Source organism: Falco rusticolus, chromosome W (assembly GCF_015220075.1).
Source record: "Falco rusticolus isolate bFalRus1 chromosome W, bFalRus1.pri, whole genome shotgun sequence".
Classification (NCBI taxonomy): Eukaryota; Metazoa; Chordata; class Aves; order Falconiformes; family Falconidae; genus Falco; species Falco rusticolus.
In genome coordinates this window covers 2,622,790-2,647,906 of record NC_051209.1, presented here as the reverse complement: position 1 = coordinate 2,647,906, position 25,117 = coordinate 2,622,790, and the positions used below count along the sequence as shown (strand labels likewise).

At 37.4% G+C, this 25,117-nt stretch overlaps 1 protein-coding gene and 1 long non-coding RNA gene across 8 annotated transcripts in view; one reads left to right on the top strand and one right to left on the bottom strand.

Annotated features, from left to right (window-relative positions):
- LOC119140644 (rapamycin-insensitive companion of mTOR-like) overlaps nt 1-25,117 on the bottom strand; it is a 109,346-nt gene that overhangs the window by 19,294 nt on the left and 64,935 nt on the right. For 6 of the 7 annotated variants that reach the window (XM_037372135.1, XM_037372136.1, XM_037372142.1 and 3 more), the window contains 10 exons: nt 22,329-22,429; nt 19,186-19,348; nt 18,679-18,780; nt 14,790-14,836; nt 12,568-12,703; nt 11,751-11,950; nt 10,622-10,748; nt 4,052-4,216; nt 3,558-3,634; nt 3,368-3,446 (listed from right to left, as the gene is read on the bottom strand). In XM_037372135.1, the coding sequence (XP_037228032.1) occupies nt 3,368-3,446; nt 3,558-3,634; nt 4,052-4,216; nt 10,622-10,748; nt 11,751-11,950; nt 12,568-12,703; nt 14,790-14,836; nt 18,679-18,780; nt 19,186-19,348; nt 22,329-22,429 (1,197 nt within the window). The remainder of the gene's footprint in view (nt 1-3,367; nt 3,447-3,557; nt 3,635-4,051; nt 4,217-10,621; nt 10,749-11,750; nt 11,951-12,567; nt 12,704-14,789; nt 14,837-18,678; nt 18,781-19,185; nt 19,349-22,328; nt 22,430-25,117) is intronic. The other variant, XM_037372137.1, reaches the window with a different exon arrangement.
- Nucleotides 11-9,210, top strand: LOC119140645. Its single transcript, XR_005101670.1, has 3 exons — nt 11-207; nt 3,220-3,227; nt 9,198-9,210. It is a non-coding gene; the product is annotated as an uncharacterized LOC119140645 (long non-coding RNA).

The following is a 25,117-nucleotide window of genomic DNA, read 5'->3' as shown; positions in this document are numbered from 1 at the left end:
AAAAGGACCTGGGCGTGTTGGTCAAGAGTCAGCTTAACATGACCCAGCAGTGTGCCCAGGCAGCCAAGAAGGCCAATAGCATCCTGGCTTGTATCAGAAACAGTGTGGCCAGCAGGACAAAGTAAATGATTGTCCCCCTATACTCACCACTGGTGAGGCCACACCTAGAATACTGTGCTCACTTTTGGGTCCCTCACTTCAAGAGATGTAAAGGTGCTGAGGAATGTCCAGAGAAGGACAATGAGGCTGATGAAGGGTGTAGAGAACAAGTCTTATGAGGAGCAGCTGAGGGAACTGGTGTTGTTTAGTCTGGAGAAAAGGAGGCTGAGGGGAGACCTTCTCACTCTCTACATCTACCTGAAAGGAGGTTGTAAATAGGTGGGTGTTGGTCTTGGTCTCTTCTCCCAAGCAGTAAGTGATACTGCTGTATGCCCTCCTTGCTGCCCTAAAGATCTTGAACTGCACCATTTCATGCTTAAGGGCAGCCTTGGCTGCAGGGACCATGAAATGGTGGAGTTCAAGATCCTTAGAGCAGCAAGGAGGGCATACAGCAAGATCACTACCGTGGAATTCAGGAGAGCTGACTTTGGCCTCTTCAGGGATCTGCTTGGTAGAGCACCATGGGATAGAGCCCTGCAGGGAAGAGGCGCCCAAGAAAGTTCGTTAATATGCAAGGATCACCTCCTCCAAGCTCAGGAGCGATGCCTCCCAACAAAGAGGAAGTCAGGCAAAAACACCAGGAGGCCTGCATGGATGAACAGGACAAACTCAAACACAAAAAGGAAGCCTACAGGGGGTGGAAGTAAGGACAGGTCGCCTGGGAGGAATACAGAGAAAGTGTCCAAGCAGCCATGGATCAGGTTAGGAAAGCTGAAGCCCTGATAGAATTAAATCTGGCCAGGGACATCAAGGGCAACAAGAAAAGCTTCTATAGGTATGTCAGCGATAAAAGGAAGACTAGGGAAAATGTGGGCCCTCTCTGGAAGGAAACGGGGGACCCTGGTTACCCAGGACATGGAGAAGGCTGAGGTACTCAATGACTTTTTTGCCTCAGTCTTCACCTGCAAGTACTCCAACCACACCGCCCAAGTCACAGAAGGCAAAGGCGGGGGACTGGGAGAATGAAGAACCACCCGCTATAGGAGAAGATCAGGTTTGAGACCATCTAAGGAACCTGAAAGTGCACAAGTCCATGGGACCTGATGAGATGCATCCACGGGTCCTGAGGGAACTGGCGGATGAAGTGACTAAGTCACTCTCCATCATATTTGAGAGGTCCTTGCAGTCCGGTGAAGTTCCCAGTGACTAAAAAAGGGGAGACGTAACCCTCATTTTAAAAAGGGGAATAAGGAAGACCTGGGAAACTACAGGCTGGTCAGTCTCACCTCGGTGCCCAGCAAGATCATGGAGCAGATCCTCCTGGAAACTATGCTAAGGCACATGGAAAATAAGGAGGTGATTGGTGACCGCCAACATGGCTTAACTAAGGGCAAATCATGCTTGACAAATTTGTTGGCCTTCTATGACGGGGTTACAGCACGGACGGATGAGGGAAGAGTGACCGATGTCATCTACCTGGACTTGTGCAAAGCATTTGACACTGTCCCGCACGACATCCTTGTCTCTAAAATGGAGAGACATGGATTTGACAGGTGGACCACTCGGTGGATAAGGAATTGGCTGGATGGTTGCACTCAAAGAGTTGTGGTCAGCAACTTAAAGTCAAAGTGGAGATCGGTGACAAGTGGTGTTCTTCAGGGGTCTGTACTGGGACCAGTGCTGTTCAAAATCTTTGTCAGGGACATGGACAGTGGGATCGAGCGCACCCTAAGCAAGTTTGCCAATGACACCAAGCTGAGTGATGCAGTCGACATGCTGGAGGAAAGGGATGCTGTCGTCCAGAGGGACCTTGACAGGCTAGAGAGGTGGGCATGTGCAAACTTCATGAGGTTCAACAAGGCCAAGTGCAAGGTCCTGCACCTGGGTTGGGGCAACCCCCAGTATCAGTACAGGCTGGGCAGAGAATAATGGATTGACGGCAGCCCTGAGAAGAAGGACTTGGGGGTGCTGGTGGATGAGAACCTCAACATGGGCTCGCAATGTGTGCTTGCAGCCCAGAAAGCCAACCGAATCCTGGGCTGCATCAAAAGAAGTGTGACCAGCAGGTTGAGAGGTTGAGAATCACCTCTCTGCTTTGCTCTTGTAATACCCCAACCTGGAGCATTGCATTCAGCTCTAGGGCCCCCAACATAAGAAGAACATGGACCTGTTGGAATGAGTCCAGAGGAGGGCCATGAAGCTGATCAGAGGGCTGGAGCACCTCTCCTATGATGACAAGCTGAGAGAGTTGGGCTTCTTCAGCCTGAAGAAGAGAAGGCTCTGGGGAGACCTTATAGCAGCCTTCCTGTACTTAAAGGGGGCCTACAGGAAAGGTGGGGAGGGACTCTTTATCAGGGAGTGTAGTGATAGGATGAATGGTAATAGTTTTAAACTGAAAGAGGGTAGATTTAGATTAGATATTAGGAAGAAATTCTTTACTGTGAGGGTGGTGATGCACTGGAACAGGTTGCCCAGAGAAGTTGTGGATGCCCCATCCCTGGAAGTGTTCAAGGCCAGGTTGAATGTGGCTTTGAGCAACCTGGTCTAGTGGAAGGTGTCCCTGTCCATGGCAGGGAGGTTGGAACTGGATGATCTTTAAGGTCCCTTCCAACCCAAACCATTCTATGATTCTATGTTTGTATGATTAGAGGAAACAGCCTCAAGTTGCCCCAGGGGAGGTTTAGATTGGATATTAGGAAAAATTTCTTCCCTGAAAGGGTTGTGAAGCATTGGAATAGTCTGCCTAGGGAAGTGGTTGAATCACCATCCCTGGAGGTATTTAAAAGACATGTAAATGTGGTGCTTAGGAACATGGTTTAGTGGTGGATTTGGTAGCGTTAGGTTAACAGTTGGACTTGATGATCTTAAAGGTCTTTTCCAACCTAAATGATTCTATAACCAGAGATGACAGGAATCTTGAAAAGCAGTATTCCTTTCCACACTTCTCTAGAGAAGACCTTACACAACAATCTACTTTGACAAGTCAGGAAGTCACGACTGCTGAAATATTTGCTGGAATATCTAAATTATATAAAAGGCCTGGGTAAATCAAAAGCACGCATGTACAGAGGAGCTATGGAACTTCTAGTCCCTGTCAACCATTTTCAGCAAAATCATAAGTCACTGAGGTAAAAAAATGTATTGGCATTAGCAATGCAGATATATGAATGTACACTATTTTTAATACTCCTTGACGTTCTAAACCTGCATATTCACACTCTTCCTCTTCCTACTTTCAAGCAAACACACATTTTATTCTTAGCATTACCTTTTGCCACTTTTCCATTTGTTTTGTTACATAACCTCTTTCATTTAGATAAGAAAACCCCTTTGGAATGGACAGAAATCTGTAAAGTAACATCAGACAGTAAGTACTCCACTTAAATTGCATTATTTGAATAAAAAAAACAACTTATTGTTTCCACAGTGCAAAGTCAAACAGCATATTCAACATTTACCTTAGGAGTAGAAGCAAACCTTTGTCTCCAAGGTGAGAAAGAGCTGGTTTCATTTGGATAAGGGCATGAAGATTGGCCTAAAAGAATTAAAAATGCATAAAGAATATCCAAGCACTATATAATTCTGAAAACTATAACAATTACAACAGTCTGCAAGCAATGAGGTAGCAAGTTTTTCATAAAAGTATCAAACAGCACTAACCTCATCCTAATATTATCCCCTTTACAAAAACTATAATTATCAAAATATCTGAATTAGTCTGAATTAATATTTAAAAGTAAGCATGATCCAGAAGTCTACATTTTCTTGTCATTAATACTGCAGTATTTTCAGTAAGGGGTCTATAAACTATTATGAAGTCCATCAGTGACAATCAAGAAAGAAAATAATCAGTAGCTTCTTGCATACTTTTATTTTGCTGTTGGGCAGAGGGTGGGAAACAGTTTACAGAGTAGCATACCAAAGAGAAGTTGAAAGGGGAAAGGATGCTCACCTTGTCTTCACATGCCTCATCTAGAATATCAAGTGCCTCAGAAGAAATAATTTTATTTTTATCATGTAACTGGGTCACCAGTAACTCAATCCCCCAGTTGCTGAAGAACTCTACATTTGCTCTCAGTAATACTCGTAAGTGTTTTGTTGCATACAACCTGCAGCTCTGCAAAAATAAGGAAAATACTTTTTTGAATGAAAGAAAAATAGCTAATGTAGTTAATGATTTATCACTTTTAAAAATACATTTCAATTACCATATTTTATAGCAAGTAACTGCATTGCACACCTTAATGCATCAAAACTACAGTCTACTTGAAAGCTATTTCTATCTTATCAAATGGGAAATTTGAGTCTGAGATCACAAGTAATCTGGTCACTGCAAATCTCCTTGGAAAGCCCTTATCAATTAGTCATTCGCTGTGATGGCATCACATAAATTCATCAGAATACTCAGTAGAAATACCTTGTAAATGACCAGTGCAATTGTATATACTATCATGTATGTAATGTTTTGAAAAAAACAAGAAAATCTTAGAATCTCTGGGGAATTTATTGTAATAAATTTTATTTCCCAAAAGTATCTGATCTTCAAAGCTTCTCAGAAAACCTTCCAAATATAAAAATGTTATTTTCTGTAATATGATAGTCTCCCAACACTTAGTTTACTACTATGAATTTCTCTAAGTGACAGCAGAAAGTACCACCTTGTCAGTTCCTTGCCAAATAAACAGCACAAACAGATTAACATAATTTTTATTAGAAAAATTACATGCAAAATAGAAGCAAACAGGCTTAATCTACAAGAATTTGCTCTGGAGTAAGCACAGAACAATCCTGAAAACGTATGCTTACCGGGAAAGGTGTTATCTTTACTTAGACAAGCATAGCTATAAAAGACAAAATCCTTCTTCAGGTCTTCAGTCCTTACACCTTTAAGGCTATGATAGCTATAATCAAGTACATTTTTTATATGTTAAATTATAAATTATCTGTGATGGGATGCATGTGAATATCTTTAACAGATAGGTGAATTGGTCCAGGTTGGACAGCACTACCTAGGTTAACAATATCTTCTGTTTTGTTGGTTTTTTTCCCCCTCCAGAAATACTTGGCAAGCAGGACTTGAAAGAAAATGGGAGTAGGAAATGTCAATGTGCACAGTTAATTTAAAAAATATTGTCTTGTTATTTCAATTTCAAGTATCATGTGCACATTTCTATTTATTCAATATACAGAGGCTTATTTTTTGGAAGGGAGGTGGGAATGATGTCACACAAGTACCAAGAATGACTGTGGCAACAGTGATTTGCAATTCTAATCTAGGCTGCACAACTGTTTTGAAATGGCTTGCATCCCATTTGTGGTATACCTTGTATATGGAATAGAGGACTAGCAGCATACCTATTAAAGATGAGAACAAGAGCTACTATGCTGAAATGATCACTTGATCTAGATGTTAAGTCTACAGAATAACACAATAACGTGAAACCAGAATTCAGTGTCATTGTAGTTCAAGTGTTAAAATCTGTCTATAAAAAAAAAATCGTTACTACTATAACTATACTGAATGGGATACAGAGAACAAAAGATAATAATCTTCACTTCCTGAAATACTTCCTGAACATAAATTAATCTATCCAGATAGCTAGTGCAGAAATAGCACAATTTATTTTCTGCTTGGGGAAGGAAAAGATGAAGCAAAATCCTGGAATGTTTTTACTTTTGATGGGAAACAAAAGGAAAACCAGTGTAAAGGATATCTGAGGAAACAGGCATTCCCCTCTTTCCCCCAAGCATGAACTACATAAAAAACATAGATAAAGCCCTGTACTATATCTGTCAGAAGATTCTTACTTTTAATAGTAAAGGTCTTTGTGACCCACAGAAGTGATGACACAAGTCAGAGGTCACTATGCTCAGATGATTACATAAAGCTCAGCATAGATGCCAGTAGATATAGGATAAATCTACCTCTTGGTCACTCATGAAGAAAAAAGGTCATGAACTGCAGCACTTGAGGAAGCACTGGCTACTCTGCTATTTCTACCATGAGCTGGCAGAAAGGCAACTGAGGCAGTATTAATTTGCTTCAGCATGAATGACCAAAGCACATCTGGAAGTAGGTTAAGATGTTCTTCTGATTCGCTGATCTGTAAAGATATTGCTCTGTAAATGTTTCTGTTGTATATAGTCACCCCAAAAAAGCTACTCTCCCCTTCTAACACTAAACTGACTACAGAAATGACTTTTCCTTCTTCTGAGACACGCATTTGCAATGGCTAACAAACCTGCTTCACATCTTTGGGTAACTGCAAAAGGTGTATGAGGCTATAACCTCAGTTAGCTCATGAAATAGAGCATCTTTAGCTCTTAAATAAAGATACTAAAAGTAAGATATTTCATTTAAAAACTTCTCAGGGAATTAAAATTTCTGTAGGGAAGAAGCCTTACTGGAGATGGTCTTTCTCCCTTACAGAACACATCTTTTTAGAAATTATGCCCAGTTCCATGCATTTTTATTGTTTTTAAACATAATTTAGAAGCCAGAGGTAGCATACAGAATCAAAAAAATCACAATTTGTCTTCTAGATTCTGAATCAATACAAACCGTTCCATAGGCATTTGCTTACTATATGGGGTCTACTCATCCTACCAGATCCTCATCAGAAGTCCTTGAAAAGGGAAGTTGGAAGGGCTTGCAAGTGCCTTCTTTGAATGGAACTGCATGTTCATTTTTAATCTTAGGATTCACTTGTCCAAGGTGACAGAATGACAGTTTTGGTAATATTAAAAAATATATACTCCCTGTGGGACAGAGTAGTTGAGTGGTATAAACTGCACCAAGTTTCAATATTTTCCTATTGTGCTTACTAAACACAAAGGAGTAAATCTTTGTTTGTTGTTGACCATGCTGCTGTTTCAGAATTCCAGATGGTAAACATCAGAAAATGGCAGATACCTTCCCCTAACATCTAAGCAGACATACTTCCAAATTATTCCTCATTCAGTGAAACTGCCCATGCAAGTATCTGTCAGTTCATTATTTCCATATTCTTTCTGGTATCTTATCCTCTCTGAATTGACTACTACTTCCACCTCACACAAATATTTTAGTTTCTGGAAGAGACTTGTAGTTTTGCCAATTACAGTAGCTCAAAAATACCACTTATACCATTAAGAATACAGTTAATATCAGAATAATCAAAACGTTTTATCCTTTGGATTAGCTCTTTATGCTTTGATCTTCTATTGGGAGCACAAACACCAGAAACAATAAATACAAGCATTTTGTCCAAGAGATGATACTGGCAATATTCTGTACACCAAGCATTACCAAAGGGTTCTTTGAAAGGTCAGCATTTTGCTTTTTTGTCAAGTAGTAGTTAATGACATTTTCTCCTCAAATTCTCAGCAGCTCATTTTCCACCATAAGAATTTATGCAGCTGGGCACATGTAAATCAGGAAAAGAATTTCTTAAGGAAGTAAATAAATTTTATCCAAGTATGAAATCATCAGTGGTTGATGCAAATGTAGATCCATTTCTGCTGGCTGAGACAGTCCATTCTATTTGTGCTTTTCTTCTTTTAGACCAAAAATACAAAATATTTTCTTATGAATTCCAAGCAGGTCAACTAATTTGGGAAACAAAACACTGAAGTGTTTTTATTTATCCCTAAGGATTCAATACACTATCACAAAGAAAGTCAGGCTCTATTTAAGAGGTTCAAACAGTAAATCTTCCTTCTCTTATAGTATCCTGATAGTAAAAGATTCATTTACATCTGTGATAAACAAGATTTAATTTTTTTATATTTCTTAAATGTGTTATACTTTTTGTTTTTAAGAAAACATTCAAGGGATTCTCATGGTACTGCAGGGTACAAAAATCAGGGTACAGTCTCATCCAGTACAACACTGAACAGGAGAATTTAAGTCACAACACATCTCAGCTGTGAGTTTTCCTAGAGATCACTATTGTTAGAGACCTGCTATACCTGACTGCACACCTAACTCTGGCATTAAGGACTACTGACCTATCAATGCACATATTTTATAAATTAAACTGAAACCTTTCTCATAAGTTGGTGTTAGGCAGTTGAGAAAATATATCCTAATAATTTCTATTCTTTTACATTTCAAGAGACTTCCAAAAATAGACAGTTATTTAATCTCTGCTGTTTCCCTAGACAACGTTGCTAGATCCATGCATCAATGTGAGACTGGGAAACAGAAACATTAGAACTCAGCAGTCATAGGCTACTAACATAGGCTAAGACCTTAAAACATCACGGATGTGAGTACCAGTGTTTCTAGCAAGAAAGATCTCCATCTTTAATTATTTAGGTTGGAGTTCCAAAATTTGAGTTCTTAAGTTTCTGAGTCTGTATAATGTCTCTTAGCTTTCTCCAATGGGTTTTACCTTGACATCTGTCAAGCTTTGGCATTAAATACTCATGGTAATACCAGTGCAGCCTATTAAAATTCAGATCATGATCTTCAATCCTTTTCACAATCCCAAACAGACCAGAACTGAAATGGATAAACCTGTAGGCTTGTCATGGCTTAAATCTGGCCAGCAACTAAGCACCACAAAGCACTCGCTCACTTTCCCTCCAGTGGGGTCGTGGGGGAGAGAAAATCAGAAGGGTAAAAGTGAGAAAACGTGTGGGTTGAGATAAAAACAGTTTAACAACTACAAAGAAATAAAAAAAAATGGAAAAAAAACACACAAAGAGAGAGGAAAATAAACCCCAAGAAAAACAAGTGATGCAAAAGAAACAATTGCTCACCACTAACCAACCAATGCCCAGCCAGTCCCCAAGCAGTGGCCCCCCATTTTATTGCTGAGCATGACATCATATGATATGGAATATCCCTTTGGTCACTTGGAATCAGATATCCCAGCTGTACCCCCTCCAAACTTCTTGTGCACCCCCAGCCTACTCGCTGGCAGGGCAGTGTGAGGAGCATAAAAGGCCTTGACTCTGTGTAAGCACTGCTCAGCAATAACTAAAACATCTCTGTGTTATAAACATTGTTTCCAGCACAAATCCAAAACAGCCCCATACAAGCTGCTATGAAGAAAATTAACTATCCCAGCCAAAACCAGTACAGGTCTCTACAAGCTTTCTTAATTTCTAAGGTGCTGGAGAGTGACATCTATCCTATTTGCAACTGAAGTACAAGAAGTATTTACTACCCATTGTTCATTAAGCTGAACTACAAATAGGTGGAAACTGTATTTTTAGTTATCATCACTAACAGCAGCAGAAGCTCTCTTTCTGGCTTTGTATACGCTTGGGACCGTATGTTCAGACACTATCTCCACCCCACTTCAAGCCAGTCTGCTTACAGCTAGTGATACCTGTATCAGAGTTGAATGTATTCTGGTTTGTTTCCTTTGTTTCCTCCTGGGAGGCGGTGGAGGGAGCCAGTACCCATTGACATGAAATCTCAATAGAAACAGCTAAATGAAATTCCACTGTCTAAACAGCTTTTAACCAGCAGTCATCTAACAGAAGCTTAGAAGTCTAATAAAGACACAGGCATATCATCACAACATGTGAATTTCTATTTCCTTGCTCAGACTAGGCATAAAACACCTTTGGAGAAAGGATATCAAAGTCATCACTTCTTTGAAAAATTACTTAAAAATCAGTCAGTAGGGAGTCTTACCCTCTTCTTTCAATGAGTCATTCCTTCAACCCTAACTATCTTTATTACTTTTAGACTCCTCTCTTTACCTATAAGAATTATCACATCTTTTAGTCTTGGAAATATCCTTGATTTCTTTCTTTCCCTCTCCTCTTCCTAAATAAGAGATATTTAAAGCTAGTGTCTACCTTATTCCCTCTTGTATCTACTTTAGAGCATACTCTGCCTTGTCCAAGTGAGAGGAATAGCTTTCCCTTAAGTACTGAAAGTTCTTTCCTAGTTAGATTTCAACTTAATAATTGTCATTTCCCTGACATTAATGTTTGTCTACTATGCTACACCTGATTTCTCTTTTCTTAAAGGTTCAAGAGCTTCCTTTCCTAAGTCTGCATGTTATTTCCACTCACCTTTAATTCAGAAGTGCAAATCTCAATGCCTACTTCTGAACCACCCCCTTGTTCCAGGAGCTATACCTTCTACTCAATTCCACCACAGTAATCTCAATCATTATGAAAATAGTATATATCACTGGAAGGTTAATCTGCTTATTCCTGCTAGAAATACACATTTCTGTTTGTGAAAACAGTGCCTTCACCATTGATTTAGGATGTCCACTGACCTAGACAATAATGTTATATTTGGTTTATATTAGATTTACACATTTAAAGACTTTAGCTCCCTTCATACATGAGAGAAACATCTGTTTGAATGACTTAATTTCTTGAGCACAAATACAATGAAGGCATGAAGTCCACAGCAAATTCAAAAGCTATATGAATAGGAGTTTCATTTCTCTAAACACAAACATAAAAACCTTTCTGCATATATATTATCTTAAAGTCACACACCTTGAATAACAACATAAACTTCTAGTGGCAAATAACAATGGAACGTAAGTTGAATCAAACTTACATCAGTAGCTGCTGTCAGGATTTTAGAAAGGATGACTCTTGCTAACCCATCTCTGCTGTAATCCAAACTAGAAACAGTCAATTTTAACAAGTGATCCTGGTTCTTCAAAGAACAAAGATTAAGGAGACTGGGGGGGGGGGGGGGGGGGGGGGGGAGGGGAGGAAATAAAAATTAGTATTTGAATCCACTCAAACTCACTCACTCACTAATTTAAACTTGAATACTCTGAATTAGATTTTCAGTTCCATAAATGCAGAAGAAAACAAAGTAAGGTCTTACATGAAATGGACTGACTTTAAACTGTTACAGCTGTTAGAGTCAAAGGGAGACCAAATAATGCACTAAACTGCAAGGGAAAAAACCACACCAAACCAACACTTTTTTAAATTGCTATGTAACAGTCTTGTCAGTATACTTGGATGTTCATGAAGCTCTGTGAACAATTCCACATTATAAAACATTCTGTGTATACAGCTTGACATAAGGTTAGTCCTATTAACTGTATAGATTTTATTGTAAATGAAGTTTTCTATAGCCAGTAAAAAACTTGCATTCTAATAAGCAATGAAAACAACTTAAAAAAAACCCAGAGTACATCAAACCACCTGAATCTTCTCTTCAAATTTACTATATTTCAAATAAACTGGCCATTGGCCAAATTACTCCCAAAGGAAGGTAAATTTATTTGTACCCAAAGAAAATTTTGAACTGAAGTTTAGGTACAACATGCATCATCACATTTCACACACAGTATGATACCTACCAGTTTGTTGAGGTTTTGTTGTGGTTTTTTTTGTTTTGGTTTTTTTTTGGTGGCTTGCTTTGTTTGTTTTTTTAAACATTTCAGTACAGTATCATCTTTCCTGATACTGATTTCTGTCAGATAGGTGTGGACAGGAAAAAGTAAGCTATTTTGTAACACAATCACGCATATCTGTTCAGTAAGACAGACTAAAAGGCCACTTAAAAAAACCACTCAAAACCTGCACAACTAAGGATCTTTACTTGAAAATAAATCAAAATAATTTTAAATTTTTCAGCTTTACAGACAGTGGTCCTCATGCACAGTTTACAAGTTTCATAACAGTTATACCCGTAAGTACAATTCAAACAGAATAAAGACACTCACCACTGAAACACATTACATTTTTCAAGCATTTTCACTCCATGAGGTTGACAAGAGAGAGTACCAAAAAACAGAAAGTAGTGCTGGCTAAGGGTATTTAGTAACCCATTATTTTGAAGACAATGTTCAGGTTTCGTTCCTGATGAAGAATTGAGCCAATTTACAATATCTTTAACCAATTCCTCCAGGTAACCTTGTCCATCCTAACAAAACAAAGAGTAATAGCATTTACTAGTAACAGAACTGGGCATCTCTTCTTTACCAAAATCCATCATTTAAAATTCCTTAAAATGTACAAACACAATACAGATACAAAATAGAAATGCTGTTTGGCAAACACAATTCAAACTAAAGAAAAAGGTTCAAGGCAAATAAAAGGAGTTTAGCTTGAAGACATCTTGGGACCAATTCTATTCTTTCCAAGAAAAGGATCATTCAATGACATTTAATTCTGGCCCAAGGCATAAAAGTCTTTAGCACACAAGAAGAAAGGAGGCAGACAAACAAAGGATATACATAGAAAAAAATCCAAACAAAAAACTCCCAACAGAAGCAAACAAAAAAACCCCCACAACCAAACCCTAAGTTGCATTTAATAAAGCTGTATTTAATGAAACTCGTACTTAAACACAGTTGTCTTCCCAGTGTCTTATCTGGACAATTCAAGATTTTAAGTTATATTTCTTAATTACGCTGATCATTTTAGGTTTAACACCCAAAGTCTACAGAAGTCTTTACTAAAATTAAGTTTTTTTCCTCTAAGTGGCGTACAGCAGCACTCCTCATTCTATCTCCAGTCTTGTAGCTGAAAATTTCTTACCTCTTCTGATTCAAGAAGAAATTCAGTAAACTGACAACCCACCACAGTGAGCTGCTTAGCCTTGGCATAGTCCAGATCCAGGTTGGCATACAGTTTACTGCTAGGCTTGTAAAAATATAGCAATCTTCTTACAAACCTATGGAAAATAAAAAAGAACTTGTTATATTTCAGTAAGATGAGGACAGTCTCACATTACAAAATGATACTGGTATAAAATATAATTTATCACTAAATTAGCTTATTGGCAATAAATGTTCAAAAGTTATTAAAAAAGAATAGCAAGTATCAGTAATGAGTCTATCCAGACACAATTTCAGAGATGCAGCTGTACGGTCTATGCCATGATGTAAAATAAGCAAAGGAACTCAAAATCTCTGTGCTCTTAGAAGCCATAGCTTCGTTCTCATTCTCATGCTTATTTATTCTGCTATAGTTTATCCTGTGGTGGGTTTCAAAGACCATACTATCTAGACTTACAAAGAGCTAAAGACGAGTCTGTCTTAATGTTTATGTGACATGACTTTTCCTTAGTTAAGAAAGAAATAGTTAACGCTACTGTAAAAAAAAAATGGCCTTTTTCTGGCAGAACATTTTTTTTCAGCAACAGTATTTTCATTCACCTCACAAACATTTCTGAAGCACAACACAGTGATCGCAAATGCAGACTCTCAGACTTTTTGAAACCATGGTGAGCAATATAGTTTGAATTTCACATTGCAGGAAAAAATTTCAGCAAAGAGCTTCCCCCATCAATTCTTAGTAAAAAAATAAACACATTTGTGCTTTAAAAGAATACAGAATGTTCTGTCTGAAAGTAGATATGTCAAGCATTAAGAAAGTTTAACTAAAGTACTGTCTTTAGTTAAAAAAATGAGAGTAAGCCACTATCCCAACTCCAAACACAGGACCAATTATAAAGGAAATCTGAGGGCTTCTTTAAATTTTGTCAAATGAAGTGTATTTTACTCTGGGTTATTAGCAATAAATATATTACATATATTTGCACACATTTATATGTGAGTGTATATATACATGTATACTTAAGTGTATATATATGTATGTATATATATGTACATGTGTATACACACACTGCATTAACTGTATCTCTATGAAATGATCTATTCTATATCAAAAATATCTTGAATTTCACTTTAACAGCCATAAGATCATCACAAACACACTAACAGTAAAAGAAAAAAAATCAACTTATGGAAGAACAAATAAATTTACATTTCAAAAACAAAGTGGATGAAAATTTTTTATGATCAGCAGTGAAACTAGAGAGATTTGGTGGTTAAATAGTTATAATTCAACAAGAACAACAGCAATTTAAAGCCATTAAAGCATCTAACCCACAATCCTGTAGAAAGGATCAACCAAATGAAAAGGTTTTAAAAAAAAATCAGAAAAAAACACAAATGTAAAATTAAATTATGACTATGATTACAATGGGACTACTACTTATGCTGGGAATATAAAAGTTGCCTGATTACTTTGTAGGAAAATGTAAAATTATGCAGCGTGAGCCTTTCAGGATATGTTTTTCCTTTAGGTTTTTCCTCAAATTCATGCAGAAGTAGCTTTCCATGCCTACAAATACAGAACTACTCTTCAAAGTAGTTTGTTTAATCAAATCAATTTCTGAAATTCATGTTAAAAGTGACATCCAAGAACTAATTAGGAACGCTATTACCACACATGCACAAAAGTAATAAAAATACCTTAATGCCAACAGACATAAAAAAGGAATCAGAGCTGTACTGACTGTCTTTTCAAATCACACATGCTTCCCTTGTCATTAATAGCAACTAAAAATAACTTCCTCTTGGGTTTTGATGAAAGCTATTAACTATATAGTGGTACAACTGTAGACCTATTCCATCAAAATTTGTCAAGTGCTGACATCAAACACTAATGTATGAAATGTTAAAGAGGTAATACTTTAACATTTAAAATGAAATAGGGCATTTGCAAAGCTAATATGATTCTTGTTTTAGGGAGTAAATATATAATGTATCTGTGCACAGAAAAGAAACCACTAAAGCTTAAAGACCTGTTTATTTAAAGCAAATATTGCAACCTAATTATCTGAATTTTTATTTCTGCTGCTTATCTATAGATTGTTTTATGTGTGACACATCAAAGAATGATTTATTGGAACATTAAACCCCAGTTTTTCCAAATTTTTTTCTTCAAAGGAAGTCTATGTAATTTTTACATACCTGTGCAATTGTTCATCTTTATAGTTCCTTAGATTTACATTTGGCCACTAGAAAAAACAGCAAATATAGCATTATATGAAACTTGTACATCAGTCCTTGATTAGTCACTAAAATTTACTAATTTCTATTACAGTTCTATTCACCTAATAATGTGTTATCTATAAAATAACCTCTTATTTTACTGAAAAGCCCACATTCTTGCTCCAACTGACTGCAACTCCCTTTCCCCATCCCCCCTGCACTGCCAGGAGAGGAGGTAGAAGAGTTATGAGTGAAGTTGAGCCTGGGAAGAAGTGGAGGGGTAGGGGGAAGGTGTTTTTAGTTTTGTCTTTGTTTCCCACTATCCTCCTCTGTTATTAATTGGCAATAAATTAAATTAATTTCCCCAAGTCGAGTATGTTTAGCCTGTGGCAGTAATTGGTAAGTGATCTCTCCAGCCTTAACTCAACCCATGAGCTTTCATTCATCTTTTTTCCACTTGTCCTACTGAGGAGGGGGAGTGATAGAGCAGCTTGATGGGCACCTGGTGATCAGCCAAGGTCAACCCATCACACCAGGACTAACAAGTCTCTAGGAATCACAGCTTCATCATACAGCCACTAAAGCCAGCAAGTCTAACCCAGGTGGCCAGGCATATAGCACTGCACTTAACCACGTTAAAATAAAATTCTTGATACTCAAGCAGACCTCTGTGTTAAATACTTTCTATGAAAATAGCAAACTATGACATGCTAACAAAAATAAACAATTTTTCTCAGTTTCTTCTCTGCAAATAGCAAACATTTTGATACACATAACAGGTAAATCAGGTGTTGTTGTTCTTGTTACTATTAATCTGACTTGGTTTAAAAATAATAATTTTTCTGTTATAGCTCACCTAAATATTGCTTATTAAAATGGTATTTAAACTCCTCTGTTGATACTTTGTAAGATGTTTTAAAAAGGATCACACAAAGCTATAATACTCTCTTCTGGAGCTATCTTTTCTTCATATTAAATTTTCCTCTGTTTTTACAGCCATCTGTTGACTCTATGGTTTTAGATTTATTTTTGTTGCTACTAGTATCTTGGAAGAGACAGAAAAAAGTATGTCAAACATTTTTCTTTCCTACCTAAGCAATACAGTTATATATTTCCAATTGGTATAGCAACATTAAGACATATAGTGCACTAGTTAATGATTAGTAAAACTGACTACACTAGTAACATTGAACCCACAGTACCATATTAAGTATGAAGCTCTACTGTTAACAGTCTCAATTCCTCCATCCTGACCACTGCCACTTTTGCTGCTCTTTTTAGCAGCTTAGACGGCAAGCTAAGCAAGTAAAAAAAGGCAGTAAGGGAGCATATGAGATGCAAGTAGCGAGGTGGTAGGAAAGCTGATGCTCCGCAGCTGTGAGGCTGCAACTGAGACAGAAGGGAGGTGAGTAGCCACATGAGATGGTGAAGTCCAAACACTGGAATCTGGATCCTGCTGATTCAGGGACTAAAGATGGACCACTCTAGTAAACTGCACAAATCCAGTGTAAGCTAAGATAATGTTAACAGGAACGAAAGTGGTTAGAATTTAACCAGAAAACACAGTAACTTCTCATTCTGAGAGACAGAAGTCATCTCTGATTTTAAGACATTTAGAACTGTTCGACAGGACACTAGAAAATATACTGCATGGGAGGTCTGAGATAACAAGAAAACTGACAGCTTGACCTAAATTTCAAGGGATAAAAAACCCAGAACAAACCAAAAACCCCCTTGGTTGTCAACTACATAAAACTTCCATTATCAAAGTACTACACAAACTAATTAAAAAGTGAGATTCTGAAGAACAGTTTCTTGATAATATCTTTAATACTGAATCAAAGGTAAAAATATCTATGATGAATAATCATAGATATCTAGTAGTCTAGTAGTATTACAGTAAAAATTCTGTAAACAGTGGAATTCAGTGGAACAAAGCTACTGTCATGTACCTATTCAAGTCTTTATACCAGAGAGATTCTTACTCTCTTAAGTTTATTAGTCCATGAAAAACTACACAGAAATTTTTAGGGGGATGTTATTTGGGGGTGGTGGTGGGATGGGGTGGCGGTGTGCTCCCCTCTTCCCCCCCCTCCCATCCTGACCTAACAATGAACAACTGTATTCAGCTCAAAGTGGATACGGGAGTTTGACTTGAACAGCATGTTTATCTTACAGAATAGATAACAGATGCAGTCTAACAAGCAAACCAACTGAGCGACACCTGGAGTGAAGCAGGGGCCTCATAGCTTGGTGTTGCTTCGTTGAAGGCTAGGAAGACTCCTGCACATCTGTAACCGTAAATCTATCTGTACTGAATCCTCTCTGCTCTGCACTGAACCATTGGGCCCAACTGACCTTCCTGAATGGACACCTTGTTAAGGGCCAATTGGCACACAATAATTGACTTGGTCCCACCTTGTCATGAGTATAAAATCTGGCATTTTAGATTATTTTTTTTTCTCTCTGAGGATGAGAACCCTGACTACAGGATGGGTTGACAGGCCTGGACCCCTCTCCTCCCCAAGCAGGGATGCCTCTTTGGTAAGATTTGTGCTTCCGATTACATCGGATGCTATCCAGGACAATATTACTAACAAAAGCGCTGTACTTTTAACTCGAGCTTGATTTTTGCAGTACATGTATTTATCAACAGCAATCCCGAACTTGTTATATCTGTTGCCTTAATGAATCATCTATTTATTTTTTTCAACTCTGTGAAACTGTTTTAGTGAAAATCCTTAACTGGGCTCTGACAGACAAACATTAACTCTGATGAGCAGCTGTACACATAATCCTTTAGACCCATTGACCAGGTCTGAGACTAGGATTGGATCTAGCTGCACCTAGACTCCTCTCTGAGAAGGAGTTTAGAAAGCAAGGGGATCCTCTCCAAACCTCCTGACTCAACAGGAGGGCTGTTGCCCCCACCCTGGCCACTCATCAGACTCAACGTGACAGGCGGGTGTTGGGTTTTTTAATATTATCCTGATAATGTTTGTCACCATTAACTCTGTTTTGTACTTTTGCCATCTTTATAATAACATAGTAAATATGACAGTATGAAAATGTTAGAAAATGTTACTTGGGGGTAACAATGGAAGGATGGCTTTGATGCACAGAATGACAGGAGCTATTTTGGCTCTAAGACTATATGGAGTACTCAGAAGGTTTTCTTACTCAAAGAAAGTAACTCCTCTGCTTAAAAAAAAGAGGCAGTCCCTTAAAAGCTGTACATTAAATATATTTAAGATAATTCCCTCTGTCAGAGATGTTTCCTATAATTTGTGAAAACAAATTCATTTTGTAATGAACTTGATGCTATGAAATTATTTGTATTAGTTCAAAACGTACAATAAGACTGCATAATACTGAAGTTTTCATATGTGGCTCAGTCTAAGCATGTGAAGCTTGATCTAAAACCCACCTCCAGCCTTTATTTTCAGTGCACATTATTTTTTATTTTTTAAAAAAATCTGCTATGAAACTGAACAAGGCAGTATCCTATGTAGTTTGGATTGAAGTCTAAATTATTAGCACCTTTAAAGTCACTATATCTCATTCCATAAAGTCTATTTCTATACAAATAAAGTTGTCTAAAATTTAATATATGCTTATTAAGAAACTTGTGATTTAACTGTAGTGTATTTTTGTATATAGTTTAAGGGTTGTATACAAAGATACTATATCAGCACTGATTAAACCCATGAGATCCTAATTTTCTGAAATCAAAGAGGTTATAGGATATAGTATGGAATTGATATTAGAAAGTCAAAGCTCACATGTGTAATGGAGACACACAACACACACCCCACTCCCATCCCCCAATAATTTTATAAAAATAGTATCACGCCCATTTTATGCTCACCTTCAATATGGTCCCTATCAGATTCCAATTCCACTCAAGGTTCTCTTTATGAATGAGAACTTGGCTGTCTCGAAGATTCATTACAAGTGCTTCTTCTGTATCCTGGAATACAGACATAAAAAAAATACAGTAAGTTTCCTTGCATCATGTCTTGTCACATGATATACTTACTGTTCATGTAATAATCATTAAAAGGGCTATGCTCCACAGTATTTTTTGCATTTGAAAGTAAACTGCATGGTTCTAGAACTGCATTAAAAATCTAATAGTAAGAGATTATAATTGGGACTTAAAAGCATTAAAAATTATTGTAATTTCACTCCTCAATTTCTAGAAATACAATATATTATCCACAAGTAGCTAGAAGAAAAATTAAATGAAAAATATTCTACAAAGAAATCACATAAATTACTCTGAATTAAATGACAGAATGAAGCTTGGGGGGTGGGATATAAGCCTCCAAAATACAAAATCAAATTCAGTTTTGAAAATCAGTAATGGTAATACCTTTAAAATAAAGATGTCTTTCTGCACACGGTATTGATCCCTTTTTTGGTGGGTTGAGATTGCTTTCTGAATAATATGATCTAAATGGAGGCTGTAAGGTTTAGGTCCTCTTTTCTTCATCTCATGAAAACGTTTTAAACAGCTGAGGGCGGCACTTGCTCGTCTAATAGAAAAAAAATACTATAATCGGTATTTGACAACTTATTCAACTAAAGAGTGCCACTGCTATATCTTGAGTTAAATAAATATAGCTCAAGAAAGAATTCATCAACAATTCCAAAGCCTCTTTATATGTTTTTATACTACCATATCCCTCAGTCTTGTACTAAAATTATACAGAAAAATGTATTTCAGAATTTCTAAGTATCAAAGTATGAGCCTTATTGATAACTTTTCTTCTACTCTGCAATTAGTGGTACCTTTCAGAGTTCCCAGAAGATATTGCAAAGTTTAAAGTTGGTAAAGTACTGTGAGATGTCACAGCAGATCAACATTCCACAGTGAAGTTGAGATGGCTAGCTTCAACTGACTAAAAATACTATTTCTTGTAAATTCTCTTCCCCTCCCCAGAGGGTGGCAGGAGTATCAGTAGTATATTTCCTGCTCTTTATATCTAAACAGCTCACCAAAAGCATGTAAGAAATTTTCTATGAAAAATAGGAAGTAATAGAAATGACATTTGACACGGGCAGAAACAGTTAATTGCAAAATAACAGTAGCAGAAAAAAAAATTACTGAGCAAATAAAATAAGGATGTGCAAAAACCAGGAGGTAAGTCTACCTTTCTTCCCCATAAACAAAAATTCTCATAGGGTAGGTGTTAAAGAAAATGTATTTTGAATTAAGAAATTGAAAGTGCTGAAGCTGCTAAATGGCAGAACCAGGCCTTGTCCCTTGTACAGCCTTAATCCAAGGCTGGTTTAAAACTTAGTCAAGTTAATCAGTGGGAGAATAGAGAAATAATAGGTGATCAATTTGTATACACAGGTGCTCTCAGAAACACAGGTGTTTCTAGAAAAAATTAGTATATGTGAATAGGAATTGATTGTTCAAAGACTAAATGTGCTCGAAGGATTGTGTGAGTTAAAGCAGGCAGAAAGAAGATCATGATCCGAGGAGGACCTTGGAACCGAGGCAGAGACTGGAATCAAATAGATGAATCAACTGGGACAGGGTCAGGTGATGGATTCACAGAACTGACAAGACCAAAGGAAACTTCTAAAAACTTCAGACATTGATTAATGATTTGATAAGTGTATATAAGCTGTGCTGTATCCCTTTGTTCTCTGCCACTCACTGAGGTGGTGGCCCAATCCTGAGTTGTGATTAAAGCAAGCCTAGTGGTACCCATCTCTGTGTAAATTTTTCCTTTAACAGTAGGAGAGTGGGTTTTTTGTATTCTCTTCAAACAAACAAATACCTGTGAATTCGATCACCTACCTAAATTACATAAATTTAATCTGTAACAGTGTTTACAGTTTTTCAGAGTATGAAACAATGCAGAGTGTTGACCAAAACCAAGATCTCTAAATATCACAAATACTACATCTACAAAATCACTTTATTCCAACAAAACCTGGACTTCTTACTACTCTATCAGGTATGTCCAAAAAGTAAAAATACTGCAAGTAATCCACAAATATATTCCTTTTGCTTTTCATCCTTCCTCTCCTCCCACACCTTTGACCAAGTGGAATACCCTGTGAAGGAGTTTCAGATATGATCTTTTTGAAAAATAGCTGTGTTTTCACGTATCAAAATCTTCTAGTAACATGCAAGAAACCTTCAAAACTAAAAAGCAGAAGAGCATTAAGTTTCTGGGAAGCACTCTACAAGCAGCATTTATCATTTCACAGTAGCATTTCAAAAAGATTCTGTACTTTATCACTGACAACACAACGGAAGACAAAATACAAAGTTACGATACATTTATCAGAATATTGACCTAACAAACCAGATCAGGAATGGCAAGGGTAATTAACAAAAACATTTCCTATAATTTACTATTAGAAAAAACCCCGACACACTCAATTTAAATGGTGTTCTACAAAGAAATGCAAGTAAGACCACTGAGTTAGAGAAACACATTTTAAAGACACTGGAATCTAATAAATTATTTTACACAAGAGAGTTTAAATTGTGTGAAATACCCAGGAGACAGTATTTAATTTATGACAGAGCACTTCTGAGGTTAAATTGCAAGATTACTAGATGTATAGAGAAATTCTAAAACTTAAGGAAAACAAAATAAAAAAGCCCATAGGTTTTTAAAATTTCAAAATTCAGGTATTTCTCATTCAAAGAGGAATAGAAAACTTCTATAAACATTTGTTTCAAGTCAGATGCCTAAAAATACCTCGAGTACCATGAGTGCCAAACAGTTCCTAATGCTGCTTAACATGCCACTGCAGAATGCTGCACGAAGATGTTTAAATTTTCTGTTCAGTGTTATATTTAAATGGAAATGAACTGAACTGAAAAAAATTATCAGTGCAAACTTCAAACAAAAGCACCAGAAAGCTTTAACATAATTACTATTGTTACAATGATAATTTTCTTCTAAAAAAAAGTTTTTAAAAAAACGGCCCCATGCCAATATTATGGTTTTTTGCTCTTGTTCACACTAATAATGATTCACTGATTTGGTCTATTACTATTTCATTAGCTATAGATAAACACCAAAAGATAAAAATTGGTACAGACTTTTTTAGTTTGGAAAGCTTAACTGTATCAAAATGCCGAAAAAGAAGTGTGAAACAATGAAGAGGTCAAACACACAGAACATGTCTCAGATGGTGCTTGGTCAAACAGTGCCTTAGAGTTAATTTAAGAAAAATTCTGTGTAAAAAAAGTAATAAAATCTTGCAGTCTGTGCAACAGTGTTCTGAAATCTACTATCAAAACTTTCTTTCCAAATGTCTGAATTTCTAAACTGTTACTGTAAATAGATCACACTTTGGGAATCATGCACTGGAAACTATTTCCCTAGTGTCACAGAGCATTTCTATATTCCATTTTTTTTTTAAATAAAGACAGAAGTGGTTTCAGCCATCAGAAAACTCGTAGTGTAGGTTTTCACTCAACTGCAGGGGGAAAAGGAGACATACAAATTTTCACTTTTAAGTGTAACTTAGAATTCTTACAGTCTTTTCTCTTTCATGATGTCAAAAGATGCTGCCATATTCATTAGCGTTGGTAAGCAGTGCAGGTGATGGCTGTGAGAATGAGGAAGGATTGTGTTTGCCTAAATAACAACAGAAGACTAGTTAGAATAACTTATTACAACATTTTCAGCCATCTCTTTAGGATGAGCATTTGAAGAATCTACCACTTTTCACAAGACTTTCACAAATGCATGAAAACAAAACTACCTTTTGCATAATAGCAGAGAAATAATTACACATACCATTTTGAATATTTGATCTAATTAATCAATCTGAAATACAACTGAAAATAACTTAAGATAATTTTAGGACTCAGAGCCTTCTTTTGGAGCCTTCTCATTTGTATTTTTTGCATTGGTGGTTTTTAAAGTTGTAAAATGCAAAAACATGCAAAGCATCACATATCCTTATGTCACATGTATAAAAGTACTAAAAAACCCTAAAATCAGAAACACAATTTATGATGTTCATTCAATACTTTTGACTACCAACGATTCTGCACCAAAAAATTATCTGATAAATAGAAATAACTTCATAAGTTACTGGACATTTAATAGTATACATTAATGCAGATTCCTCTTTTTAAACTACATGGATGACTGAAAACTCAAAAAAAATTCCACCAATTACTTAAAGAAAAAAAAATCACTGAAGAGACTAAAGAACAGATTTGTTGTGGTTGTAATCCATGCTACTGAACTGAGCTGTTGTAAATCACTGTAGTGATAAGCAATCCTATACCTGATGATTGTGGTCATCTTTTTTGGAGTTCATTTGGGGAAAAAAAGAGATAAAAAACCAAACCACAGGAAATCCGATCAAAAACTGCTCTGCTGCATATGCTTCTTGCCATCAAGAAAGGCCATAAAAAAGAAAGAACTGTTTTGCAAGAAAGGTAAATCATATCACTTCACATGACTAACAGTTTCTCAGCAGGCTGAAAGAAGGCACTAGAGTGTATATGAAAACAATATCATCTCTAAACCAAAATAATTTAGGTTAAGTTCTGCTCTTCAGGCAGGTTTCTTTTGGTTGGTTTTGGTCTAGAGTAGGCTAAATCAACCTGAGCAAGACAAATACAGTAGTGCTGTGATGGATGGTTATATGCTCCTCAGGAGGGATAGGCAGGGCAGGTGAGGCGGGGGCATGGTGCTGTACATAACAGATGGGTTGGATTGTATGGTACTTGCAGTTGGTGACAACATGGTTGAAAACCTCTGGGTAAGGATTAACAGGAAAACAAATAAAGTAGATCTTGTTGTAGGAGTCTACTATTGACTACCCAGCCAGGACAATGACACCAATGAATTATTCTACAAGGAATTAAGGGATATCTCTAGATCAGCTGCCCTTGTCCTTATGAGTGGATTTTAACTTCCCAGACATCAGCTGGGAATATCATACAGTGGACATGAACAGGTCCAGGAAATTTCTGAAGCATGTTGAAGATAACTTCTCGGTGCAGGTACTAAGGGAGCCAACTAGGAAAGGTTCCCTTCTAGATTTGTTGTTTGTAAACAGAGAGGGGCTTGTGGGCGAAGTGGTGATTGGTGGCTGTCTTGGTCACAGTGACCAGGAAGTAGCTGAGTTCCAAATCATTGGCGATAGTAGGAAAAACTGCCAGCAAAACTTCAACCCTGGATATGGGGAGAGCAGACTTCGGGCTGCTGAAGGAGCTAGTGTGTAAGGTTCCCTGGGAATCTGCTTTTGAGGGTATTGGGGTCCAGGAATGCTGGTCACTTTTTAAGAGCCATCTCTTAAAAGTGCAGGAGCAGGCAATTCCAAAGCATCAGAAGTCAAGCAAGTGGGGCAGGCCAGCTTGGCTGAGCAGGGATCTTCTAGAACTTAGGTGGAAAAGGAAAGTGTGCAGACTTTGGAAGCAAGGACAGGCAACATGGGAGGACTACAGAGATGCTGTTTACCACTGTAGGGAGAAAATGTGTGGCCAAAGCTCGATTAGAGTTCAAGCTGGCCAGCACTGTGAAGGACAACAAAAAGAGCTTTTTAAAATATGTTAACAGCAAAACAAGAATCAGAGATAACATTGGACTCTTGCTTGATGAGTTCACTCACCTCACAAATAGGGACATAGACAAAGCAGAGCTATTTAATGCCTCCTTCACCTCTGTCTTTAACACCAATGATGGGCCCTGGGACCCTCAGAGCCCTGTGTTGGAAGGCCCTGACTGGAGGAATGATAAGCTCCCAGCCGACCCTGAACTTGTTTGAGACTTGCTGCTCCAGCTGGATGCGCATAAATCTATGGGGCCCAATAAGATTCATCCCAGGGTACTGAAAGAGCTGGCTGATGTCATCACGGGACCTCTCTCCATTATTTTTCAAGGGTCTTGGGAGTCTGGAGAGGTCCCAGTCGACTGGAAGCTGTCAAATATTGCCCCAATTTTCAAGAAGAGTAAGAAGGAAAACCCTGATAATCACAGGCCTGTCAGTCTCACTTCAGTGCCTGGCAAAATTATGGAGAAGGTTATTCTGGGAGTTATTGAAAACCACTTGAGAGACAATGCAGGCATTGGTCATAGCCAGCATGGGTTCATGAGGGGAAAGTCCTGTTTAACTAACTTAATTTCCTTTTATGACAAGGTCACCCATCTAGCTGAACAAAGGAAGCCAGTAGATGTGGTGTTTCTGGATTTTAGCATAGCTTTTGATACTGTCTCTCACAGTATCCTTCTGGGTAAACTGTCCAGCATGCGGCTAGAGAAGTCCATAGTATATTGGGTGAGCAAATGGCTGACGGGTCAGGCTTA